The sequence below is a fragment of the Oncorhynchus mykiss genome, chromosome 29, assembly GCF_057628025.1.
Source record: "Oncorhynchus mykiss isolate SJ-2025 chromosome 29, ASM5762802v1, whole genome shotgun sequence".
In the NCBI taxonomy this organism is placed as follows: domain Eukaryota; kingdom Metazoa; phylum Chordata; class Actinopteri; order Salmoniformes; family Salmonidae; genus Oncorhynchus; species Oncorhynchus mykiss.
In genome coordinates, this window is record NC_143050.1 from 37,199,402 (window position 1) to 37,223,668 (window position 24,267).

A 24,267-nucleotide genomic window follows, 5' to 3' on the forward strand; every position below is an offset into this window, starting at 1 on the left:
GACCGGGTCACAGTCAAATAAATAAAGCATTTCGTCAAGTTTGACCACATTCATTGGCTTCACTTGCCTTCAGTTTGAACTTGTTTGACACAGAATAACACTGTAATACAGAACATAGGCTGAGTTCTGACACCTACATGTTGAGGATGAAAGATATTGACCTTACTTTAGCCAACACCCCTGATGCACTACCTTGAGCAAAGCATTTGACAGGAAACATTGACCGCGGATTGAACCAAAACACGTGGAAAATAAAAGTCAGTGTGTGTGTGAAAAATAGTCATCTTGACGATCGCCAGTTAATAAAAAAATAATATGCGACTTACAGTGTATGAATACATAGTTCCTACCTTGGCCTTGCCGGTGCTCTGTAGAATGTGGACCAGGGCAGAAGCCATCTCCTCCTTGTTCTTCACACTGATGCCAGGCTCCAGCACAGAGCACAGCAACATGTAGTTATTGGTGGTGTACTCTGCAAACTCCTTATACATCTCCATAGGCAGGATGTTCATGCTCTGGTAGCAGGCCTTGATCCGGATCATGGGCCCCGGCGTCTTACCCTTATTGGGCGTCGGCGTGCTCACAGAGTACCACTTTTCCATAAACTGCCTCCCTGTCACCGCGGCAACAGGGATGTTGACCAGTCCAATGTAGTTGTTCTTGTCTTTCTTCTTCTTCTTGTCCGAGTCCTTGTAGAGGTGGGCCGTGATGCTTTTGACGGCCGGGAGGTTGTTGAACTCAAAGTGCTCGCCCCAGAAGACGTTGTCGGTCTTGAGCTTGCAGGTGGTGCGGGCGTACAGCGCGTCGTCCAGACACAGCTCGCAGAAGTACTTCTTCTTGGCAGGAAGGTCCTTGGCTTCGATGATCCACAGCTTCAGCATGTTCTCCACCCGACGGCTGTTGTCCTGTGTGTGGATAGAGAGAGGGAGGGCCGGGTTTAGGGGTGGATCACAGTCCTGGGTCTAGACTCTCGTACATACTCACTGTAACTCAAATACTTTCAAATATTTAAGGGAGCGGAGAGGGGCGGTTAGGGTCAGTGGTAGCCAGATCTGGAGCGAATACATATCGCAAATAGTATGCAGGTATATTAGTGCCACTAGTAGTTTTCTATGGGAAAGTGGTGCTTCTCTCAATAAACATTGTAGTTTCCGAGCCTTCCAAAAAAGGAAAAATAACAGCAACATACCTAAAATATTTAAGGTGTGCTTGATTAAAGCTTGGGTGAAGATTAGCATATAACGGGCAATTAAGATGTTAAACATTAATAAGCAGATCAATAGCTGATTAAAAATGCACATGTTAATGGGCCTGCACAGTAGCTTCTGCATATAAACACAGTTCATTATGCTCATTTAATTTAACCAGTAAAACAATAAGTGTCTCATGAGTAGAACTCTGAAATTGACTTTCTGACTATTTTGGATATGACACGTCATTTGACACCCAGACTTTCCTCCGTTGTTCTTGTTTGAAAAATGTCTTTACATTTGTTTCCCCCGCTGATGTTTACGGACAGACATGCAAACTTACACTGTATCTAATCTGTGGAAAATCACAAAATAATTCAAAACTTGCAAGGTCGAGATGGAAAAATTCCCATCTGTGCCAGGGAGAGTATTTTTGAGAAGAAAAAAAAAAGGTTCAAGCCAAACTTTTTCCTTAAAGTTCTAATTAGCAAGTGGTTTGCTAAATAAAGAAAGATGAAAGCGGGAGAGTGCTGTCAGATTTGCATTTTGGGGGGGGGCTTGGCGCAGGGAGCCATATGTTAGCCGCTCGCCTGCCGTCTTTCTGCGCTGTTGTGATTAAAGGGAAACGTTTTGAGCCGAGAGGAAAGCGACGGTCGGGGGAACATGTGCATCGGGACATCTATTTGACACTGACAGTCTGGAGACTGTGTCCCTTTACAGATCTGTCTCTCTGTCTCACTGGGAGGGCCATCACACCGCTGAGGATGTACCATACTGTACCCCAGACCGTGTGGATGAACCAACCGGTCTAAATGTCTGACTCAATGGCTCAATTCCAATTTGGTCACTTGGCTATCTTTCCTGGGCCCGTGTTGAGTTGTGAGTGATAGGTTTGGAATCCAGACTGTCTCTGTCTGTACTTGAACTAGATTATCCCCTTCCTTTGTCAGAAGCCTGACAAAGACCAACTGGTGCAACATTGTCTGGTTAAAACAACAGGAGGGCTCCAACAGCGTGTAGGCATCTATTTTTATTTTTATTTGAATGAACCTACACTTCGCCAATCATGTCTCACCTTGTTGGGGTGGACGGCTCTCCTCAGGTTCTCCATCCACTTGTCCCTTTCGGCTGACGATCGACAGGAGAAACATTTCGTTCCCGTTGAAGTGGTGACCTGAAACACGGAGAAACACAACACAGTGACTACTGTCCTTCACACTGTCCTTCACACTTCACACTGTCCTTCACACTTCACACTGTCCTTCACACTGTCCTTCACACTTCACACTGTCCTTCACACATCGGGAAAAAAAACAAACAGATACAGGGCACAGGACATCGAGTCTTTCAGAAGGACAAATGCCTCACTGTTGTACAACTAATCTTATCTTGGCTTATGAATACTAGACTACACACACACACACTCTGTGCGGTGAGATGAGGTGTCTGGCCGAGGGTCGGTTAGAGCTGAAAGAGGAACGATGCGATTTGGCAGAGTACTCTGTGGGGATTGGACATAGGAGAGAACGAGAGAGAGAGAGAGAGAGAGAGAGAGAGAAAGAGAATATACTAGAGAGAAGAAAAAAAGCGAGAGAGAGCGTATGCGAGAAAAAAAAGAAAGGGCGAGCGAGAGAGAGAGTGGATGAGAGGTGATGGAGAACAGAGACGGCCTCTTCAGTCCACGCTAGACAATGGCTGGTTATTTTTCACTCTCAGCCTGCTCACACGGTGCTCATGGAGTGCTTAGTCACTCACTTTCCTCTCCACTCAGTGCCGCGTCTACTGCCAGCAGGGCTCGTTTTAGAGCCGCGGTCCTGCTGTGTGCGTGTGCGTATGGTAATTGGGCTCATCTCAAGGCAGTGCTCCTGTGGTGTGTGTGTGTGTGCACGTGTGTGACAGTGTGCTCTCAATGAAGAGGGCCTTGCCAGGTGTATAATGTGGGTGTGTGTTCAAGTGAATGTGTCTCTAGTGTTTCTCTCTCTCATTGAAGAAATATCTTTCCCCAGGATCAAGCTCAGTTTGTGTGTACAAGCGTGTGTGCACTTGTGTGTCTGCGCATTTGCAGCCCCTGATTTCAGAGCAGTAGTCCTGGCCCTAGACGATGTGAGTAAGTGAGTGCACGCCTGTTTGTGAATGTGCGTGCATACGCTTGTGTGTGCCCGCTTACTGCATGTGCGTCAGTGTGTGCCTGCCTGCCTGCCTGCCTGCCTGCCTGCCTGCCTGCCTGCCTGCCTGTCTGTCTGTCTGTCTGTCTGTCTGTCTGTCTGTCTGTCTGTCTGTCTGTCTGTCTGTCTGTCTGTCTGTCTGTCTGTCTGTCTGTCTGTCTGTTTCTCCATGTGTTCTGACCCTCACCTCGAAGCAGTAGTCCTGTCCGAGGATGGAGCTGTGAACAGGTTTGATGAGCACCTCATCCTCCATGCTGAGGTCCACGGCCTCCACAGCACTACCGGGGCTGAGCAACGACTCGTGGCTGCGAGACTCCTTCAGCCTCGGCATCAGATGAGATCTGGAGGGGGGAGGGAAAGGGGGGGAGAGAGTTAGTTAACACGCATGAGGGAGGGGGTGGGTGGGTGGGTGTGTGTGTGTGAGAGAGAGAAAGAGAGAGCGAAAGAGAGAGAGAGAGAGATGTGTGTGTGTGTGTGAAAAGAGAAGACACTGTAAGTGAGGAAGAGAGAATGCCATAGGTATGCTCCTAAGTCTTTTCTCAATGTCGGCAGGGGACACCCTCAGTCCTTAGCTCAACCCTACATATACAGGTAACTGACAAAATAATGGAATCACTTGAGTAAATGAGTTATACAAAGTATATTGAAAGCAGGTGCTGGTTCCTGAGTTAATTAAGCAATTAACATCCCATTATGCTTAGAGTCATGTATAAAAATGCTGGGCAGGCCATTCTTTTGGATACCATGGCTAAGCCTCCATATAATGACAATGTCCATATCCACATGGCACGAGTGATCCCTGAACGGTTTGATGAGCATGAAAACGACGTAAACCATATGCCACGGCCGTCTCAGTCACCAGATCTCAACCCAATTGAACACTTCTGGGAGATTCTGGAGCGACACCCGAGACTGTTTCCCACCACCATCAACAAAACACCAAATGATGACATGTCTCATGGAAGAATGGTGTCGCATCCCTCAAATAGTGTTCCAGACACTGTGCGGGCTCGTGGGCAGCCCAACAGGTAGGTAGGTAGCCTAGTGGTTAGTGGTTAAATAAATAAATAAAAAAGCGCAATGAACGTTTCCTTTATTTTGGCAATTACCTGTACACAGTCTTAAATCAACACACGTTCCCTCACACGTTCACTCACACGTTCCCTCACACGTTCCCTCACACGTTCCCTCACACGTTCCCTCGCACGTTCCCTCACACGTTCACTCACACATTCAGCTAACATGTTCTCAGGTACTTTGAGAAATCTCTCTTTCGTCATCTCTGTTAAACAACAACCATATATTGTGTTGTGCCCTGTCTCGCCTTCGATCTACCTCTCAAACCATATGCTGTTTAATCTTATTGTCTATATACAGCGAGTGTTGTAAAGAAAAGCATGGTCATTCAAACTCATTTTTTAGTTTTCTGTTGTCAGAAGGAGAATTTTATTACATTTTCAAAAAACTTTGGCAGACATATACAAAAAAATATATATACAGTATATGCAAATTATTGAATGAGGAAATATAGACTCATTAAGATAGGGCCAATTGTTTCATTAATTACAGTGTTGTTTTACGGAGCTCTACACACACACACACACACACACACACACACACACACACACACACACACACACACACACACACACCTATACCAGCTAGCTGACTACAATGCTCTTGAGTGCTCACACTCAGTACATTCAGTTCAAATAAAGGCTGACTTAAAGCCCGCATCCATCTTTCAGCCACAGAAGAATGGAAAAACAAAGAGGTTTCTTTCGGCACGGTGTTTGATATCGACCCACTTGCTCTGTCCAAGAGAGTGCTTTCTACTGCCACCTGAAAACACACAAAAGACTGTTCTGTTCAGTTACAGTTCTATGGAGAGAAATATAGTCTTTGATAAGATGGTAGTGCTGCAGAAGCTGAGGGAGGTTCCCATTAACACACATAAGTCCACAATCGTATCATGGCCACTTTTGATGTTGTCACACCGACAGTCAACAATAGAGCCCAAATCAAAATCCTACACACATCCTATATAGCAGGGTTCCCAAACCGGATTAGCATTTTCATTGTTGGACATAATAGACTGTAACAACACCAGGAAATCAGCTCCAAGTGATTTTAATTGAAGAAATCTGTTCCCAAGTATTCCCACGCATAGTAGAGAGATACGTGACCGTACACAAATGTAATCAAGGTCTGAAATGATGTTTTAGTCAAATATTATGCATGTTTGGAATTTCTTACTGTCAATTCGCAGTCTACAAATGATTTGTAATTATGTTCCAAATCATCCCGCGGCTGAATCTAGTTGATGATCCCTACTATATACAGTATGATCTTATGAGACACGTATAAAGCCACTGGAAAGCACACACAATACTGGGACACTTTAAAGGCCACCACTGATGATGTCATCACACAGGGAAGAATGGTTAAGCCAGCTATAGAATCAAGCACCTGCATCAGCCAATGAAAACAGGCTCCATCACAGGGATAATACAGACAGTAAATTAAACATAATATTCTGCACAATATTTGAGTGCCGTACCAAGCTAATTACCGTTTGGTCCTAACCGGCTAATTAGCTCGAAGCATCCACATTTCTGTTCTCCCCCAACTTAAAACAAGATCAACAGCTATACCACCTATATATGATAATTGACATGTATGCACTACGCCTCTAGAGATGGAGAGCTGTGCCATTTTTCCACATTTTGTTGTCTTACAGCCTGAATTTAAAATGAATTACATTGAGATACCAGCAATGTCAAAGTGGAATTTTGTTTTTAGAAAGTTCAACAAATGAATAAAACATTTAAAGCTGAAACGTCTTGAGTCAATAAGTGTTCAACCGCTTTGGTGTGGCAAGCTTAAATACGTTCAGGAGGGAAAATTTGCTTAACAGGTCACATAATAAATTGCATGGACTCACTCTGTGTGCAATAACAGTGTTGAACATGATTTTTAAAATAATTACCCAATCTCTGTACCCCACACATATAATTATCTGTAGGCTCCATCCATCAAATAGAGAATTTCAAGCACAGATTCAACCGCAAAGACCAGGGAGGTTTTCCAATGAGGGAACCTATCAGAATTTTTTTATTTTTATATCACCTTTATTTAACCAGGTAGGCTAGCTGAGAACAAGTTTTAATTTATCACTGTGACCTGGCCAAGATAAAGCAAAGCGGTGTGATACAGACAACAACACAGAGTTACGCATGGAATAAACAACAAACAAGCCAATAACACAATAAACAAGTCAGTGACACAGTAGAAAAAAAGAAAGTCTATATACAGTGTGTGCAAAAGGCATGAGGAGGTAGGCAATAAATAGGCCATAGGAGTGAAGAATTACAATTGAGCAGATTAACACTGTGAGTGATAAATGAGCAGATGATAATGTGCAAGTAGAGATACTGGTGCAAAAGAGCAGAAAAGTAAATAAATAAAAACAGTATGGGGATGAGGTAGGTAGATTGGATGGGCTATTTACAGACGGACTATGTATAGCTGCAGCGATCGGTTAGCTGCTCAGATAGCTGATGTTCAAAGTTGGTGAGGGAAATATAGGTCTCCAGCTTCAGCGATTTCTGCAATTCGTTCCAGTCACTGGCAGCAGAGAACTGGAAGGAAAGGCGGCCAAATTAGGTGTTGGCTTTGGGGATGATCAGTGAGATATACCTGCTGGAACGTGTGCTACGGGTGGGTGTTGTTATTGTGACCAGTGAACTGAGATAAGGCGGAGCTTTACCTAGCATAGACGTATAGATGACCTGGAGCCATTGGGTCTGGCGACGAATATGTAGCGAGGGCCAGACGACTAGAGCATACAGGTCTCAGTGGTGTGTGGTATAAGGTGATTTGGTAACAAAACGGATGGCACTGTGATAGACTGCATCCAGTTTGCTGAGTAGAGTATTGGAAGCTATTTTGTAGATGACATCGCCGAAGTCGAGGATCAGTAGGGTTGTCAGTTTTACTAGGGTAAGTTTGGCGGCGTGAGTGAAGGAGGCTTTGTTGCAAAATAGAAAGCCGATTCTAGATTTGATTTTGGATTGGAGATGTTTAATATGAGTCTGGAAGGAGAATGAATATCCCTTTACGCTTTGGATGGTGTATCAATACACACTAGTCACCCTAGGAAGGAAACCGCTCAGGGGTTTCACCATGAGGCCAATGGCAAAGAAATTAACTTTTTGTCCTGAATACAAAGCATCATGTTTGGGACAAATCCAACACATCACATCATTGAGTACCAATCTTCATATTTTTAAGCTTGGTGGTGGCTGCATGATGTTATGGATATGCTCGTCATCGGCAAGGGCTATGGAGTTTTTTGAGGGGGATAAATTATGAATTGAGCTAAGCACAGGCACAATCCTAGAGGAAAACCTGGTTCATTCTGCTGTCCAACAGACACTGAGACAAATTCACCTTTCAGCAGGATAATAACCTAGAACATAAGGCCAAATATAAACTGGAGTTGCTCACCAAGACGACATTGAATGTTCTTTAGTGGCCTAGTAACAGTTTTGACTTAATCCTGCCAAAGGTGATTCTAACATGTATTGCGTCATGGGGTTGAATAGTTAACTAATCAAGGAACACCTATGTGAGAATGCTGTTCATTGACTACAGCTCAGCGTTCAACAACATAGTGCCCACAAAGCTCATCGCTACCCTAAGACTAAACACCTCCCTCTGCAACTGGATCTTGGACTTCCTGACGGGCTGGCCACAGGTGGTAAAGGTAGGCAACAACACATCTGCCATGCTGATGTTCAACACTGGGGACCCTCAGGGGTAAGTGCTTAGTCCCCTCCTGTATTCCCTGTTCAACCACGACTGTGATTCTTCACCCACAATTGAGATTCTTCAAAGTAGCCACCCTTTGCCTTGATGACAGCTTTGCACACTCTTGGCATTCTCTCAATCAGCTTCATGAGGTAGTCACCTGGAATGCATTTCAATTAACAGGTGTGCCTTGTTAAAAGTTAATTTATTTCCTTCTTAATGCGTTTGAGCCAATCAGTTGTGTGGTGACATGGTAGGGCTGGTATACAGAAGATATCCCTATTTGGTAAAATACAAAGTCCATATTATGGTAAAAACAGCTCAAATAAGCGAAGAAAAATTAAAAGTCCATCAGTACTTTAAGACATGAAGGTCAGTCAAATCGGAAAATGCTTTGTTTCTTCAAGTGCAGTTGCAAAAACCATCAAGTGCTATGATTAAACTTGCTCTCTTGAGGACTGCCACAGGAAAGGAAGACCCAGAGTTACCTCTGCTGCAGAGGATAAGTTCATTAGAGTTACCAGCCTCAGAATTTTCAGCCCAAATAACTGCTTCACAGAATTTAAGTAACAGACACATTTCAACATCAACTTTTCAGAGGAGACTGTGAATCAGGCCTTTATGGTCGAATTGCTGCAAAGAAACCACTACTAAAGGACACCATTAAGAAGAAGAGACTTGCTTGGGCCAACAAACACGAGCAATGGACATTAGACCGGTGGAAATCTGTCCTTTGGTCTGATGAGTCCAAATTTGAGATTTTTGGTTCCAACCGTGAAGCATGGAGGAGGAGGTGTGACAGGAGTTCTTTGCTGGTGACAATGTCTGTGATTTATTTAGAATTCAAGGCACACTTAACCAGCATGCTACCACAGCATTCTGCAGCGATAAGCCATCCCGTCTAGTTTTAGTGGGACTATCATTTGTTTTTCAACAGGACAATGACCCAACACACCTCCAGGCTGTGTAAGGTCTATTCGACCAAGAAGGAGAGTTATGGAGTGCTGTACAATCACCCGACCTCAACCCAATTGAGATGGTTTGGGATGAGTTGGACTGCAGAGTGAAGTAAAAGCAGCCAACAAGTGCTCAGCATATGTGGGAACTCCTTCAAGACTTTTGGAAAAGCATTCCAGGTGAAGCTGGTTGAGAGAATGCCAAGAGTGTGCAAAGCTGTCATCAAGGCAACGGGTGGCTATTTTGAAGAATCTAAAATATAAATATATTTAGATTTGTTTTACACTTTTTTGGTTACTACATGATTCCATATGTGTTATTTCATCATTTCAATGTCTTCACTATTATTCTACAATGTAGAAAATAGTAAAAATAAAGAAAAACCCTTGAATGAGTAGGTGTGTCCAAACTTTGACTGGTACTGTATATACTAGGCGGTGTCAGAGGAAAACCCCCAAAATAGACTACAGTCTGTTCTCTCTGCTACCTCATGGCAAGTGGTACCAGAGCACCAAGTCTAGGACCAGAAGGCTCCTTAACAACTTCTACCCCCCAAGGCATAAGACTGCTACACAATTGGCCACCCGGACAATTTACATTGACCCCCCCCTGTTTTTACACTACTGCTACTCACTGTTTATTATCTATGCATAGTCACCTTACAAATTAAATTGACTAACCTGTACCCCCGCACATACCCCCTGTATATAGCCTCGTTATTGTTATTTAATTTTCTTCTGTTGATTTTTCAATTAAATGTTTTACTTAAATATTTTCTAAACACTATTTCTTGAACTGCATTGTTGGTTAAGGGCTTGTAAATAAGCATTTCATGGTATTGGTGTTGTATTCGGCGCATGTGACAAATACAATGTGATTTGATATACTAGTCCTATTTTTCATGAAGCCCCCCCAGTAAATTTTTTTCCAATTTGACATTACATAGTTTTGTGTAGATTGTAGGAAAAAATACAATTAAATCCATTTTAATCCCAATTTGTAACACCATTTTTGAAAAATGTCAAGGGGTGTGAATACTTTCTATAATTAGTCATTAGCCTCTGTAGATTATGCAGCTAGGGCTAACAATATCCATTTGCACTTAGCCTCTGATTCTCCAGGACCAGTCTCTGTGGATGATGCAGCTAACGCAAACATTCATCACTAGCATTCAGCCCCTGACTCTCTCCTGACTGATGCAGCTAGTGCTAACATTCATCACTAGCATTTAGCCCCTGACTCTCTCCTGACTGATGCTGCTAGTGCTAACATTCATCACTAGAATTTAGCCCCTGACTCTCTCCTGACTGATGCAGCTAGTGCTAACATTCATCACTAGCATTTAGCCCCTGACTCTCTCCTGACTGACACAGCTAGTGCTAACATTCATCACTAGCATTTAGCCCCTGACTCTCTCCTGACTGATGCAGCTAGTGCTAACATTCATCACTAGCATTTAGCTCCTGACTCTCTCCTGACTGATGCAGCTAGTGCTAACATTCATCACTAGAATTTAGCCCCTGACTGATGCAGCTAGTGCTAACATTTATCACTAGCATTTAGCCCCTGACTGATGCATCTAGTGCTAACATTCACCACTAGCATTTAGCCCCTGACTCTCTCCTGACTGATGCAGCTAGTGCTAACGTTCATCACTAGCATTTAGCCCCTGACTCTCTCCTGACTGATGCAGCTAGTGCTAACATTCATCACTAGCATTTAGCCCCTGACTCTCTCCTGACTGATGCAGCTAGTGCTAACATTCATCACTAGCATTTAGCCCCTGACTCTCTCCTGACTGATACTGCTAGTGCTAACATTCAGCACTAGCATTTAGCCCCTGACTCTCTCCTGACTGATGCAGCTAGTGCTAACATTCATCACTAGCATTTAGCCCCTGACTCTCTCCTGACTGATGCAGCTAGTGCTAACATTCATCACTAGCATTTAGCCCCTGACTCTCTCCTGACTGATGCAGCTAGTGCTAACATTCATCACTAGCATTTAGCCCCTGACTCTCTCTTAGCCAATAGCCTCTGGTCCACTGACAGCACAGTGACAATCTGGGCCAATAGACTCTGTAATGAGAGGAACTATTTGTTTAATAATGCTCTCTATGGAAGGTTTACATGCTAATCCTGTGTTTATCTGTGTATGCCCTAGTCCTGGTTCTCTAGTATAATAGCATTGCAGGAAGAAAAAAAAGGCATGGAGAGGACGGAGCAGCTATAGCTGCAGATTATAACCCTAGGAAGCTCTTTGTAATGGTAGCCAGCTTTGTCCTCGTATCCGCTGGTCAGCCTTCATGTGGATCTCTCTCTCTCTCTCTCGCTCTCTCTCATCAAAGTGGCTTTATTGGCAAGAGAAACATGCAACAACAAAAAAAACTAACATTGCAAGTTAAACAAAACAAAGACAAAAACAATCCGACACTTAACAGTAAACACTACACACACAAGGAGAATAACACCGTATTTTAATTTTACCTTTATTTAACTAGGCAAGTCAGTTAAGAACCAATTATTATTTTCAATGACGGCCTAGGAACAGTGGGTTAACTGCCTTGTTTAGGGGCAGAACGACAGATTTTTACCTCGTCTGCTCGGGGATTCAATCTTGCAACCTTTCGGTTACTAGTCCAACACTAACCACTAGGCTACCTATACAATTAGTGGGGAAGAAAATGTAGTATAACATTTACAATTTTACATAAGCTATGTACAGTGGCAAGAAAAAGTATGTGAACCCTTTAGAATTACCTGGATTTCTGCATAAATTGGTCATAATATTTGATCTGATCTTCATCTATGTCACAACACCTGACAAACACAGTCTTCTTAAACGAATAACACAAACAATTATATGTTTTCATGTCTTTATTGAACACACCGTGTAAACATTCACAGTGCAGGGTGGGAAAAGTATGTGCACCGTTGCATTTAATAACTGGTTGACCCTCCTTGGCAGCAATAAACTCAACTAAACGTTTTCTGTAGTTGTGGATCACACCTGCACAATGATCAGAAGGAATTTTTAAACATTCATCTTTACAAAACTGTTTCAGTTCAGCAATATTCTTACGATGTCTTTTGTGAACCGCTCTCGAGGTCATGCCACAGCATTTTAAATCGGGTTGATGTCAGGACTCTGACTGGTCCACTCCAGAAGGCGTATTTTCTTCTGTTGAAGCAGTTCTTTATTGATTTACTTCTGTCTTATGGGTTGTTGTCCTGTTGCATCACCCAACTTCTGTTGAGCTTCAATTGGTGGACAGATAGCCTTATATTCTCCTGCAAAATAGCTTGATAAACTTGGGAATACATTCTTCCGTCGATGGTAGCAAGCTATCCAGGCCCTGAGGCAGCATTGCAGCCCCAAACCATGATTCTCCCTCCACCATACTTTACAGTTGGGATGAGGTTTTGATGTTGGTGTGCTGTGCCTTTTTTCTCCACACATAGTATTGTGTGTTCCTTCCAAACAACTCAACTTTAGTTTCATCTGTCGACAGAATATTTTGCCAGAAGCGCTGTGGAACATCTAGGTGCTCTTTTGCGAACTTCAGACGTGCAGCAATGTTTTTTTTTCTTTCTGTGGTGTCCTCCCATGAACACCATTCTTGTTTAGTGTTTTATGTATCATAGACTCATCAACAGAGATGTTACCATGTTCCAGAGACTTCTGTAAGTCTTTAGCTGACATTCTAGGATTCTTCTTAACCTCTTTTGCAATCATCTTTGGAGAACGGCCACTCTTAGGGAGAGTAGCAACAGTGCTGAACTTTCTCCAATGATAGACAATTTGTCTTACCGTGGACTGATGAACATCAAGGTTTTTAGAGATACTTTTGCAACCCTTTCCATCTTTATGCAAGTCAACAATTCTTAATCTTAGGTCTTCTGAGATCTCTTTCGTTTGAAGCATTGTTTACATCAGGTAATGCTTCTTGTGAATAGCAAACTCAAATTTTGTGAGTGTTTTTGTTGGGCAGGTCAGATCTAACCAACACCTCCAATCTCGTCTCATTGATTGGACTCCAGGTTAACTGACTCCTGACTCCAAAAAGTAATTAGCCTAGGGCAGGGGTGTCCAACCCTGTTCCTGGAGAGCTATCTTCCTGTATGTTTTAACTCCAACCCCAGTTGTAACTAACCTGGTGCAGCTTATCAACCAGCTAATTATTAGAAAGTGTGCTAGATGAGGGTTGGAGTGAAAACCTACAGGATGGTAGCTCTCCAGGAACAGGTTTGGACACCTCTGGCCTAGGGGTCCACATACTTTTTCCAACCTACATTGTGAATGTTTAAATTATGTATTCAAAACAGACAAGAAAAATACAATAATTTGTGTGTTATTAGTTTAAGCACACTATGTTTGTCTACCGTTGTGACTAAAAAAGGCACAGCACACCAACATCAAAACCTCATCCCAACTGTAAAGTATGGTTGAGGGAGAATCATACCACAGGTTTTCATCTGAATTGAGGTCTGGGCTTTGACTAGGCAATTCCAAGACTTTTAAATGTTTTAGCAGTATGCGTAGGGTCATTGTCCTGCTGGAAGGTGAATCTCAGTCCCAGTCTCAAATCTCTGGAAAACTGAAACAGGTTTCCCTCAAGAATTTTCCTTTATTTCGCGCTATCCATCATTCCTTCAATGCTGACCAGTTTCCCAGTCCCTGCCGATGAAAAACACCCCCACAGCAGGATGCTGCCACCACCATGCTTCAAGGTGGGGATGGTGTTCTTGGGGTGATGAGAGGTGTTGGTTTTGCGCCATACATAGCGTTTTCCTTGATGGCCAAAAAGCTACATTTTTGTCTAATTTGACCAGAGTACCTTCTTCCATATGTTTGAGTACCAGTTTGAGTACCAGAGTACATTCTTCCACATGCCTTTGGTAAACACTAAACATGTTTTCTTATTTTTTATTTAAGCAATGGCTGTTTATTCCGTAAAGCGCAGCTCTGTGGAGTGTACAGCTCAAAGTGGTCCTATGGACAGATACTCCAGTCTCCGCTGTGGAGCTTTGCAGCTCCTTCAGGGTTATCTTTGGTCTCTTTGTTGCATCTCTGATTAATGCACTCCTTGCCTGGTCTGTGAGTTTTTGTGGGCGGCCCTCTCTTGGCAGGTTTGTTGTGGTGCCATATTCTTTCAATTTTTGAATAATGAATTTAATGGTGCTCTGTGGTATGTTCAAAGTTTTAGATATTTGTTTATAACCCAATCCTGATCTGTACTACTCCACAACTTTGTCCCTGACCTGTTTGGAGAGCTCCTTGGTCTTCATGGTGCCACTTGCTTGGTGGTGCCCCTTGCTTAGTGGTGTTGCAGACTCTGGGGCCTTTCAGAACAGGTGTATATTTACTGAGATCATGTGACAGATCATGTGACACTTTGTGCAATCTAAGGTGGATTTTATTTAACTAATTATGCGACTTCTGAAGGTAATTGGTTGCACCAGATCTAATTTAGGGACTTCATAGCAAAGGGGATGAATACATATGCACGCACCACTTTTCCATTTAAAAAAATATATACATTTTTAAATTTCTCTTCACCAATTTGAACTATTTTGTGTATGTCCATTACATGAAATACAAATAAAAATCCATTTAAATTACAGGTTGTAATGCAACAAAATAGGAAAAACGCCAAGGGGGATGAATACTTTTGCAAGGCACTGTACTGTGAGTTTGTCAAAATTGTATTTGTGTTCGAATTCTTTGTGGTTTTGTCTAAATTGAGGGAAACGTGTCTCGTATATGGATGTACATTTGGCAGGAGGTTAGGAAATGCAGCTCGGTTTCCAAATAATTTTGCTGGCAGTGGCCACATATCCCGTCTTCTCTTGAGAGCCAGGTCTGCCTATGGTGACCTCTCTCAAGAGCTAGGCTATGCTCACTGAGTGTGTACATAGTAGGGCTGTCTCAGACAATTGTTCTTTCGACCAATCGATTGGTTGAATTTAAAAAAAAATAATTCAACCAACTATATGCATCGAGCTTATCTGATGCTTAAAGCTTAAGGTTTGATGAAATAAGACAAATGTCTCACAAAGGCGCCAGAGATCTAGATATCCAGAAAAAAATCAAACTTAACCTGACCCAACTATTCTCATCCCACTCTGCTTTCACAGATTCTGCCATTACTCTCCTGAAGTTGCCGGTAATAGGCTACACGAGGAGTCAACAACCTTTCTCATGTTGAATGAAAATTTATCTTACCATTTCTACCGATCTGGGTGCTAGTTATGGTTTTAAGATGCACATTTACGTGAAACAGTTTCATTTAATTTATAATAACGTCTTCATATCTCAAAATCATTGTCAAGTGGTTTATCAAAATGATATCCAAATCTAAATGAAAATGTTACAAACCTAAAAAGTTACTTATATTGCCAACTATGTAAAAATAGCCTACATAGAGCCAACAAATAAAAACATTGCAGCCTGCAGGTAGAAAATATCCTGATAAAAATAAATATCCTATGAATCACACTGGCTACACATGGCCTGTCTGCAACGAACTTGAAACATTGTATCAACTATTAAGTCAGGTACAGCCCCGAAGCTGGCGCTAGCGGACTTACATCATTGTATAAAATATTCTGGGCCCTCGGAGTTTACCCGCCAGTGAGTGCGGGACAGACACATCTGTAGGCTATTTGCACAAGTGAGAAGAAGCCGTGCTTGACTTGGGCAGGAGCTCGCCTGAGTTGAGTACCGACACCTCAAATGTTCTACTGCTTGAGCTCCTGTTCCTCTTATAGAATATTAGTTTAAAAGTATTGTGGAGCTCCTGCAACTAAATATGAACAGTACCAGCACCCCAAAATCCACATCGACGGGACAGCAGTGGAGAAGGTGGAAAGTTTTAAGTTCCTCTGCATACACATCACGGTAAAAACTGAAATGTTCCACCCACACAGACAGTGATGAAGGCAATAGCGCCTCTTCAACCTCAGGAGGCTGAAGAAATGTGGCTTGTCACCTAAAACCGCCTGGTACGGGAACTAGACCACCCAGAACCGCAAGGCTCTACAGAGGGTGGTGTGGTCTGCACAACGCATCACCGCGGGCAGGACACCTCCAGGACACCTACAGCACCTGATGTCACACGTAGGCAAAAAAGATCATCAAGGACAACAACCACTCAAGCCACTGCCTGTTCACGCCGCTATCATCCAGAAGGCGAGGTCAGTACAGGTGCATCAAAGCGTGGACCGAGAGACTGAAAAACAGCTTCTATCTCAAGGCCATCAGACTGTTAAACAGCCATCACTGAAAACAGAGAGGCTGGTGCCTACATAGACTCAAAATCATTGGCCACTTTAATAAATGGATCACTAGTCACTTTAACAATGCCACTTTAAATGTTTTTACATATCTTGCATTACTCATCTCCAACGTATATACTGTATTTTATAACATCTACCGCATCTTGCCTATGCCACTTTGTCATTACTCATCCATATATTTATATGTACATATTCTTATTCCATCCCTTTACTTAGATTTGTGTGTATTGGGTAGATGTTGTGGAATTGTTAGAACACTTGTTAGGTGTTACTGCACTGTCGGAACTAGGAGCACAATCTGCTAACCGTGTGTATGTGACCAATACAATTAGATTTGATTTGATTTTGAAATTAGTACCGGAACATATTTCAGCATAAGCAGTGATAAGAAGTAATCAAGTAGGCCTATTTTTCAGAGCATGATGTTTTTCACTTTCACACTGAGTGGTTATCAAAAGGGAGAGAGCTGTAAAGATTTCTCAGGTAGCCTATAGGCCTACTTCTATGTGTGTGCATCCTTACCTCAAATAAAAGACAATGACTAAATTGACAAAACTGGTAAATGGAATGACATAAACTTAAAACTTGTTTCTCACAAGTGTAGCATAGGTTGTGCACTCAGCAAACAGCGTGTCCAGTCCGACAATGTGAACGGGAAGACTGGAAAAATAATATATTGAATGCATTAAAAGAATTACAGTGACCAAAGTAACAAGAATTGTAGATCAGAAATTATAGGAATTAAAAGGTGAACTACTGGTGATATAAAGTGCCTTCGGAAAGTATTCAGACCCCTTGACTTTTTCCACATTTTGTTACGTTACTGCTTTTTCTAAAATTGATTAAATAAAACCATTTCCTCAGCAATCTACACACAATACCCCATAATGACAAAAAAAAACTGGTTTTTAGATTTTTTTTGCAAATGTATTAATATTAAAAAACTGAAATTCATTATTTACATAAGTATTTAGACCCTTATATGTGCCTCCTGTTTCCATCGATCATCCTTGAGATGTTTCTACAACTTGATTGGAGTCCACCTGTGGTAAATTCAATTGATTGGACCTGATTTGGAAAGGCAATTACCTGTCTATATAAGGTCCCACAGTTGACAGTGCATGTCAGAGAAAGAACCAAGCCATGAGGTTGAAGGAATTGTCCGAGAGCTCCGAGACAGGATTGTGTCTAGGCACAGATCTGGGGAAGGGTACCAAAACATTTCTGCAGCATTGAAGGTCCCCAAGAACACAATGGCCTCCATCATTCTTAAATAGAAGTAGTTTGCAACCACCAAGACTCTTCCTAGAGCTGGAGCCCGGCCAAACTGAGCAATCGGGGAGATTTTAGGAATTCTTGCATTTTTTAATTTTTTATAAAACGGAAATATCTAATTTCCATTTATAAAAAATAAAAAAAATAAAAAAAGTTCCTAAAACCTGTTTTTGCTTTGTCATTATGGGGTATTGTGTGTAGATTGATGAGGAGAAAAAATATTTTGTTAATTTTAGGATAAGGCTGTAACCTAACAAAATGCGGAAAAAGTCAAGGGGTCTGAATACTTTCCGAAGGCACTCTATGTAATGGGGAATTGATATACACCAACAAGCAAAGCAAACAATTCACACAATGAAGTTATGAAACAATGAATGTGCACAAATTGGCGGGAGAGAGCGCATTCCGGAGAGAGAAGTGCATTGTGCATCTGGGTGCATGGTCATCCGACGTCTGCATTGGGCCATGCAGAATTTACAGTGATGTGGCCTCAGCAGAAGTCAGGGCTTTATATATGGACTTCTTGCGCTTCACGGAGCAGTGCAGAGCTGTTGTCAAGGAAGTGAGTTTGTGTTTATACAGGATGTACCGCCCCACCTACCGTCAACCAAACATAATTGCAAAATGGTTTTCCACTGATCAATTAGCCTTTTAAAATGATAAACTGAAATGATAAATTCCATAACAAATCAGCCGTTTCCAGCTACAATAGTCATTTACAACATTAACAATGTCTACGCTGTATTTCTGATCAATTTGATGTTATTTTAATGGACAAAAAAGGTGATTTTCTGCCAAAAACAAGGACATTTCTAAGTGACCCCAAACTTTTGAACGGTAGAGTATATATATATATATATATACAGTGCCTTGCGAAAGTATTCGCCCCCTTTGAACTTTGCGACCTTTTGCCACATTTCAGGCTTCAGACATAAAGATATAAAACTGTATTTTTTTGTGAAGAATCAACAACAAGTGGGACACAATCATGAAGTGGAACGACATTTATTGGATATTTCAAACTTTTTTAACAAATCAAAAACTGAAAAATTGGGCGTGCAACATCATTCAGCCCCTTTACTTTCAGTGCAGCAAACTCTCTCCAGAAGTTCAGTGAGGATCTCTGAATGATCCAATGTTGACCTAAATGACTAATGATGATAAATACAATCCACCTGTGTGTAATCAAGTCTCCGTATAAATGCACCTGCACTGTGATAGTCTCAGAGGTCCGTTAAAAGCGCAGAGAGCATCACGAAGAACAAGGAACACACCAGGCAGGTCCGAGATATTGTTGTGAAGAAGTTTAAAGCCGGATTTGGATACAAATATATTTCCCAAGCTTTAAACATCCCAAGGAGCACTGTGCAAGCGATAATATTGAAATGGAAGGAGTATCAGACCACTGCAAATCTACCAAGACCTGGCCGTCCCTCTAAACTTTCAGCTCATACAAGGAGAAGACTGATCAGAGATGCAGCCAAGAGGCCCATGATCACTCGGGATGAACTGCAGAGATCTACAGCTGAGGTTGGAGACTCTGTCCATAGGACAACAATCAGTCGTATATTGCACAAATCTGGCCTTTATGGAAGAGTGGCAAGAAGCCATTTCTTAAAGATATCCATAAAAAGTGTTGTTTAAAGTTTGCCACAAGCCACCTGGGAGACACACCAAACATGTGGAAGAAGGTGCTCTGGTCAGATGAAACCAAAATTGAACTTTTTGGCAACAATGCAAGACGTTATGTTTGGCGTAAAAGCAACACAGCTCATCACCCTGAACACACAATCCCCACTGTCAAACATGGTGGTGGCAGCATCATGGTTTGGGCCTGCTTTTCTTCAGCAGGGACAGGGAAGATGGTTAAAATTGATGAGAATATGGATGGAGCCAAATGCAGGACCATTCTGGAAGAAAACCTGATGGAGTCTGCAAAAGACCTGAGACTGGGACGGAGATTTGTCTTCCAACAAGACAATGATCCAAAACATAAAGCAAAATCTACAATGGAATGGTTCGAAAATAAACATATCCAGGTGTTAGAATGGCCAAGTCAAAGTCCAGACCTGAATCCAATTGAGAATCTGTGGAAAGAACTGAAAAATGCTGTTCACAAATGCTCTCCATCCAACCTCACTGAGCTCGAGCTGTTTTGCAAGGAGGAATGGTAAAAAATGTCAGTCTCTCGATGTGCAAAACTGATAGAGACATACCCCAAGTGACTTACAGCTGTAATCGCAGCAAAAGTTGGCGCTACAAAGTATTAACTTAAGGGGGCTGAATAATTTTGCACGCCCAATTTTTCAGTTTTTGATTTGTTAAAAAGGTTTGAAATATCCAATAAATGTCGTTCCACTTCATGATTGTGTCCCACTTGTTGTTGATTCTTCACAAAAAAATACAGTTTTATATCTTTATGTTTGAAGCCTGAAATGTGGCAAAAGGTCACAAAGTTCAAGGGGGCCGAATACTTTCGCAAGGCACTGTATACAGTATATATATTCGTTACTGTTCGACTAAAACAATCTCGGTCGACCAACAGCCTAACGACAAAACAATCGACCAGTCGATTAATTTGGGTCAGTCCTAGTACAGTGGTAAGGTATTCTGCCACTGTGTACTCTCTGTTTAGGGCAAGGTAGCATTCCAATTTGCTTTGGTTTTGGGTTTATTCTTTCCAATGTGTCAAGTATTTCTCTTTTTGTTTTCTCGTAATTTGGCTGGCTCTAATTGTGTTGCTGTCCTGGGGCTCTGTGGGGTCTGTTAGTATTTGTGAACAGAGCCCCACAACTAGCTGGCGGGGTATGCTTCTCTAGTTGTTTTCTCCCTCCCTCCACGGACCCTGGCTAGTCAGACACATCTGGAACATCAATTTTCCTGACCCGATCCAGAATGACAGGCACCTCCGACTCTTCAGATGGAGCTTCACACTTCAGACTGGAACAAGCCCTAACACTCACTTCCATCCTGTTAGTGCTTTGACCTGTCAATCAACACGGAAGCCGGCCCTGTACCGGCCCCTGCTAGGGCCAAACATAGCGTGCGTCCTCTAACTCAAAGAGGAATAAGAGGAGGAATCCTCATGTGGCACCAGATGGGCCTCAGATAAAGTACTGCTCTGCTCTGCTCTCTGTCAGACAGACAGACAGCTGGGTAGAGAAGAGAGTTTGGACACCAGTCAAACACGAACAATCACATTTTGTCTTTATATTCATTGCTGCGCTGCTTCCAGGTCTGCTAGATTGGAGTCGAGAGACAGAGAGACAGGGAGGGAGGTACAAAAACAGATTGCATTTTTCATCTTCCCCAACAATGAAAGAATTTCGATCAAATATTTATTTTTTGGGATGGTGTTTTTGTACGTTCTTCTGGGTGTGGAAGCAGAGAGAGAGACAATATTGACTGGCAGACCATGCTGTGCTGTTTTTCATGGAAGAGCCAAGAGGTTTTGGAGGATTATGTCTGGCTGGAGCAACGTGCGTTAGACAGGAAACATCTTTCAAAACACTCCACTACAGCTACACGTCCTGCTCTTCAAAACAAACAGCACAACACACACAGGAAACAGCCATTGACGAAACACAAGATGACTTCCTCTCTCTCTTTCTCTCCACAGACATCACTCTATACGGGGGGAAATTAGAATGAAGGTGAACATATGAATACCAATATGAAATGTTTATTTTTTTACCAGGTAAGTTGGCTGAGAACACATTCTCATTTATAGTAATGACCTATGGAATAGTTACAGTGGAGAGGAGATGAATGAGCCAATTGTAAGCTTGGGATGATTACGTGACCGTGATGGTATGAGGGCCAGATTGGGAATTTAGCCAGGACACCAGTGTTAATACCCCTACTCTTACGATAAGTGCCATGGGCTCTTTAGTGACCACAGAGAGTCAGGACACCCGTTTAACGTCCCATCCAAAAGACAGCACCCTACACAGGGCAATGTCCCCAATCACTGCTCTGGGGTATTGGGATATTTATTTTAGACCTGAGGAACGAGTGCCTCCTACTGGCCCTCCAACACCACTTCCAGCAACATCTGGTCTCCCATCTAGGGGCCAACCAGAACCAACCCTGCTTAGCTTCAGGAGCAAGCCAGCAGTGGGATGCAGGGTGGTATGCTGCTGGCAATGTCATCTGATTGTATAGCAGTTTATTTGTATTATGTGATAGGCACCTCCACCACAACGTAATAGTGCTACGAAAGAAGCTGTTAACATGCATGTCAAATAAAATGCATTCTGAGAAGTGATGCTTATAGCTCCTGCATCAGAGTAGATTCCCTGTAATGTACAGTTGGAGTCGGAAGTTTACATACACTTAGGTGGGAGTCATTAAAGCTCATTTTTCAACCACTCCACAAATTTCTTCTTAACAAACTATAGTTTTGGCAGTCGGTTAGGACATCTACTTTGTGCATGACACAAGTTATTTTTCCAACAAATTATAGAGACAGATTGTTTCACTTATAATTCACTGTATCACAATTCCAGTGGGTAAGACGTTTAGATACACTAAGTTGACGGTGCCTTTAAATAGCTTGGAATATTCCAGAAAATTATGTCATGGCTTTAGAAGCTTCTGATAGGCTAATTGACTTCATTTGAGTCAATTGGAGGAGTACCTGTGGATGTATTTCAAGGCCTACCTTCAGACTATGTGCCTCTTTGCTTGACATCATGGGGAAATCAAAAGAAATCAGCCCAAAATTGTAGACCTCCAGAAGTCTGGTTCATCCTTGGAAGTAATTTGCAAACACCTGAAGGTACCACGTTCCTTTGTACAAACAATAGTACGCAAGTATAAACACCATGGGACCACGCAACCGTCATACCACTCAGGAAGGAGACGAATGTACTTTGGTGCGAAAAGTGCAAATCAATCCCAGAACAACAGCAATGGACCTTGTGAAGATGCTGGAGGATCCACAGTAAAACGAGTCCTATATCAACATAACCTGAAAGGCCGCTCAGCAAGGAAGAAGCCACTGCTCCAAAACCGCCATTAAAAAGCCAGACTGCAACTGGCTGCAGATGGAGGCAAAGATTGTACTTTTTTGAGAAATGTCCTCTGGTCTGATGAAACAAAAATAGAACTGTTGGCCATAATGACCATCGTTATGTTTGGAAGAAAAAGGGGGCTGCTTGCAAGCCAAATAACACCATCCCAACCGTGAAGCACGGGGTGGCAGCATCATGTTGTGAGGGTGCTTGGCTGCAGGAGGGACTGGTGCACTTCACAAAATAGATGGCATCATGAGGTAGGAAAATTACGTGGATATATTGAAGCAACATCTCAAGACATCAGTCAGGAAGTTAAAGCTTTTTTTCAAATGGGTCTTCCACATGAACAATGACCCCAAGCATACTTCCAAAGTTGTGGCAAAATGGCTTAAGGACAACAAAGTATTGGAGTGGCCATCACAAAGCCCTGACCACAACCCTATAGAAAATGTGTGGGCAGAACTGAAAAAGTGTGTGCGAGCAAGGAGGCCTAGAAACCTGACTCAGTTACACCAGTTCTATCAGGAGGAATGGGCCAAAATTCACCCAACTTCTTGTGGGAAGCTTGTGGAAGGCTACCCGAAACATTTGACCCAAGTAAAAAAAATTAAAGGCAATGCTACCAATTACTCAGTGAGTGTATATAAACTTCTGACCCACTGGGAATGTGATGAAAGAAATACAAGCTGAAATAAATCATTCTCTCTACTATTATTCTGACATTTCACATTCTTAAAATAAAGTGGTGATCCTAACTGACCTAAATCAGGGAATTTTTACTAGGATTAAATGTCAGGAATTGTGAAAAACTGAGTTTAAATGTATTTGGCTAAGGTGTATGTAAACTTCCGACTTCAACTGTATGTGTGCCTTTTCATACCTCAGCTCATCCACAGATAACAACTAGCTTTACAATCTCCCCTCCCCAGCCCATCCTATCCTCTCCTCCATCCCCCAACATCATTTACTCTCAGCTAACATCCTCCTTTGTCCTTGAGAATCTTCCCAATTTTCTCTCTCTCTCTCTCTCTCTCTCTCTCTCTCTCTCTCTCTCTCTCTCTCTCTCTCTCTCTCTCTCTCTCTCTCTCTCTCTCTCTCTCTCTCTCTCTCTCTCTCTCTCTCTCTCTCTCTCTCTCTCTCTCTCTCTCTCTCTCTCTCTCTCTCTCTCTCTCTCTCTCCATGGACAGGGTGGGGAGTCTCGTCTCCTCCTCGTCCTCTGGGTTCTATTCTGTCCATGTAAATATTTCAGAGGCAGAGCAGGAATAGAGCAGAGGAGCCTTATTTCTCCCAGCCAGAATATTCCCTCCGACTCGCAGAGAGGTTGGTGCATAAATACAGAAAGGCTGTGTATGGAGAGATACTATAAAAATAGGAAAGAGGAAACCAATTTTATATACAAGAACATGCACCCAGAGACAAAGATGTGTGTACGCACACTCACACACACACACACACACACACACACACAAACACACACATAAGCCCACACACCCTTGTATCTCTATCTGTCGTTGAGCAGTGTGTGACGTTGAGATGCATGGTTGTACAGTGA

The 24,267-nt window shown here is 42.5% G+C and overlaps 1 protein-coding gene and 1 long non-coding RNA gene across 11 annotated transcripts in view; one reads left to right on the forward strand and one right to left on the reverse strand.

Moving 5' to 3' along the window:
- Positions 1–24,267, forward strand: part of LOC149970437 (uncharacterized) — a 223,759-nt gene that overhangs the window by 117,680 nt on the left and 81,812 nt on the right. The gene's annotated exons all lie outside the window — the stretch shown is intronic.
- dab2ipb (DAB2 interacting protein b) overlaps positions 1–24,267 on the reverse strand; it is a 246,587-nt gene that overhangs the window by 42,935 nt on the left and 179,385 nt on the right. For all 10 annotated transcript variants that reach the window (XM_090227118.1, XM_090227120.1, XM_090227121.1 and 7 more), the window contains 3 exons: positions 3,543–3,696; positions 2,266–2,364; positions 351–905 (listed from right to left, as the gene is read on the reverse strand). In XM_090227118.1, coding sequence (XP_090083244.1) covers positions 351–905; positions 2,266–2,364; positions 3,543–3,696 — 808 coding nt within the window. The remainder of the gene's footprint in view (positions 1–350; positions 906–2,265; positions 2,365–3,542; positions 3,697–24,267) is intronic.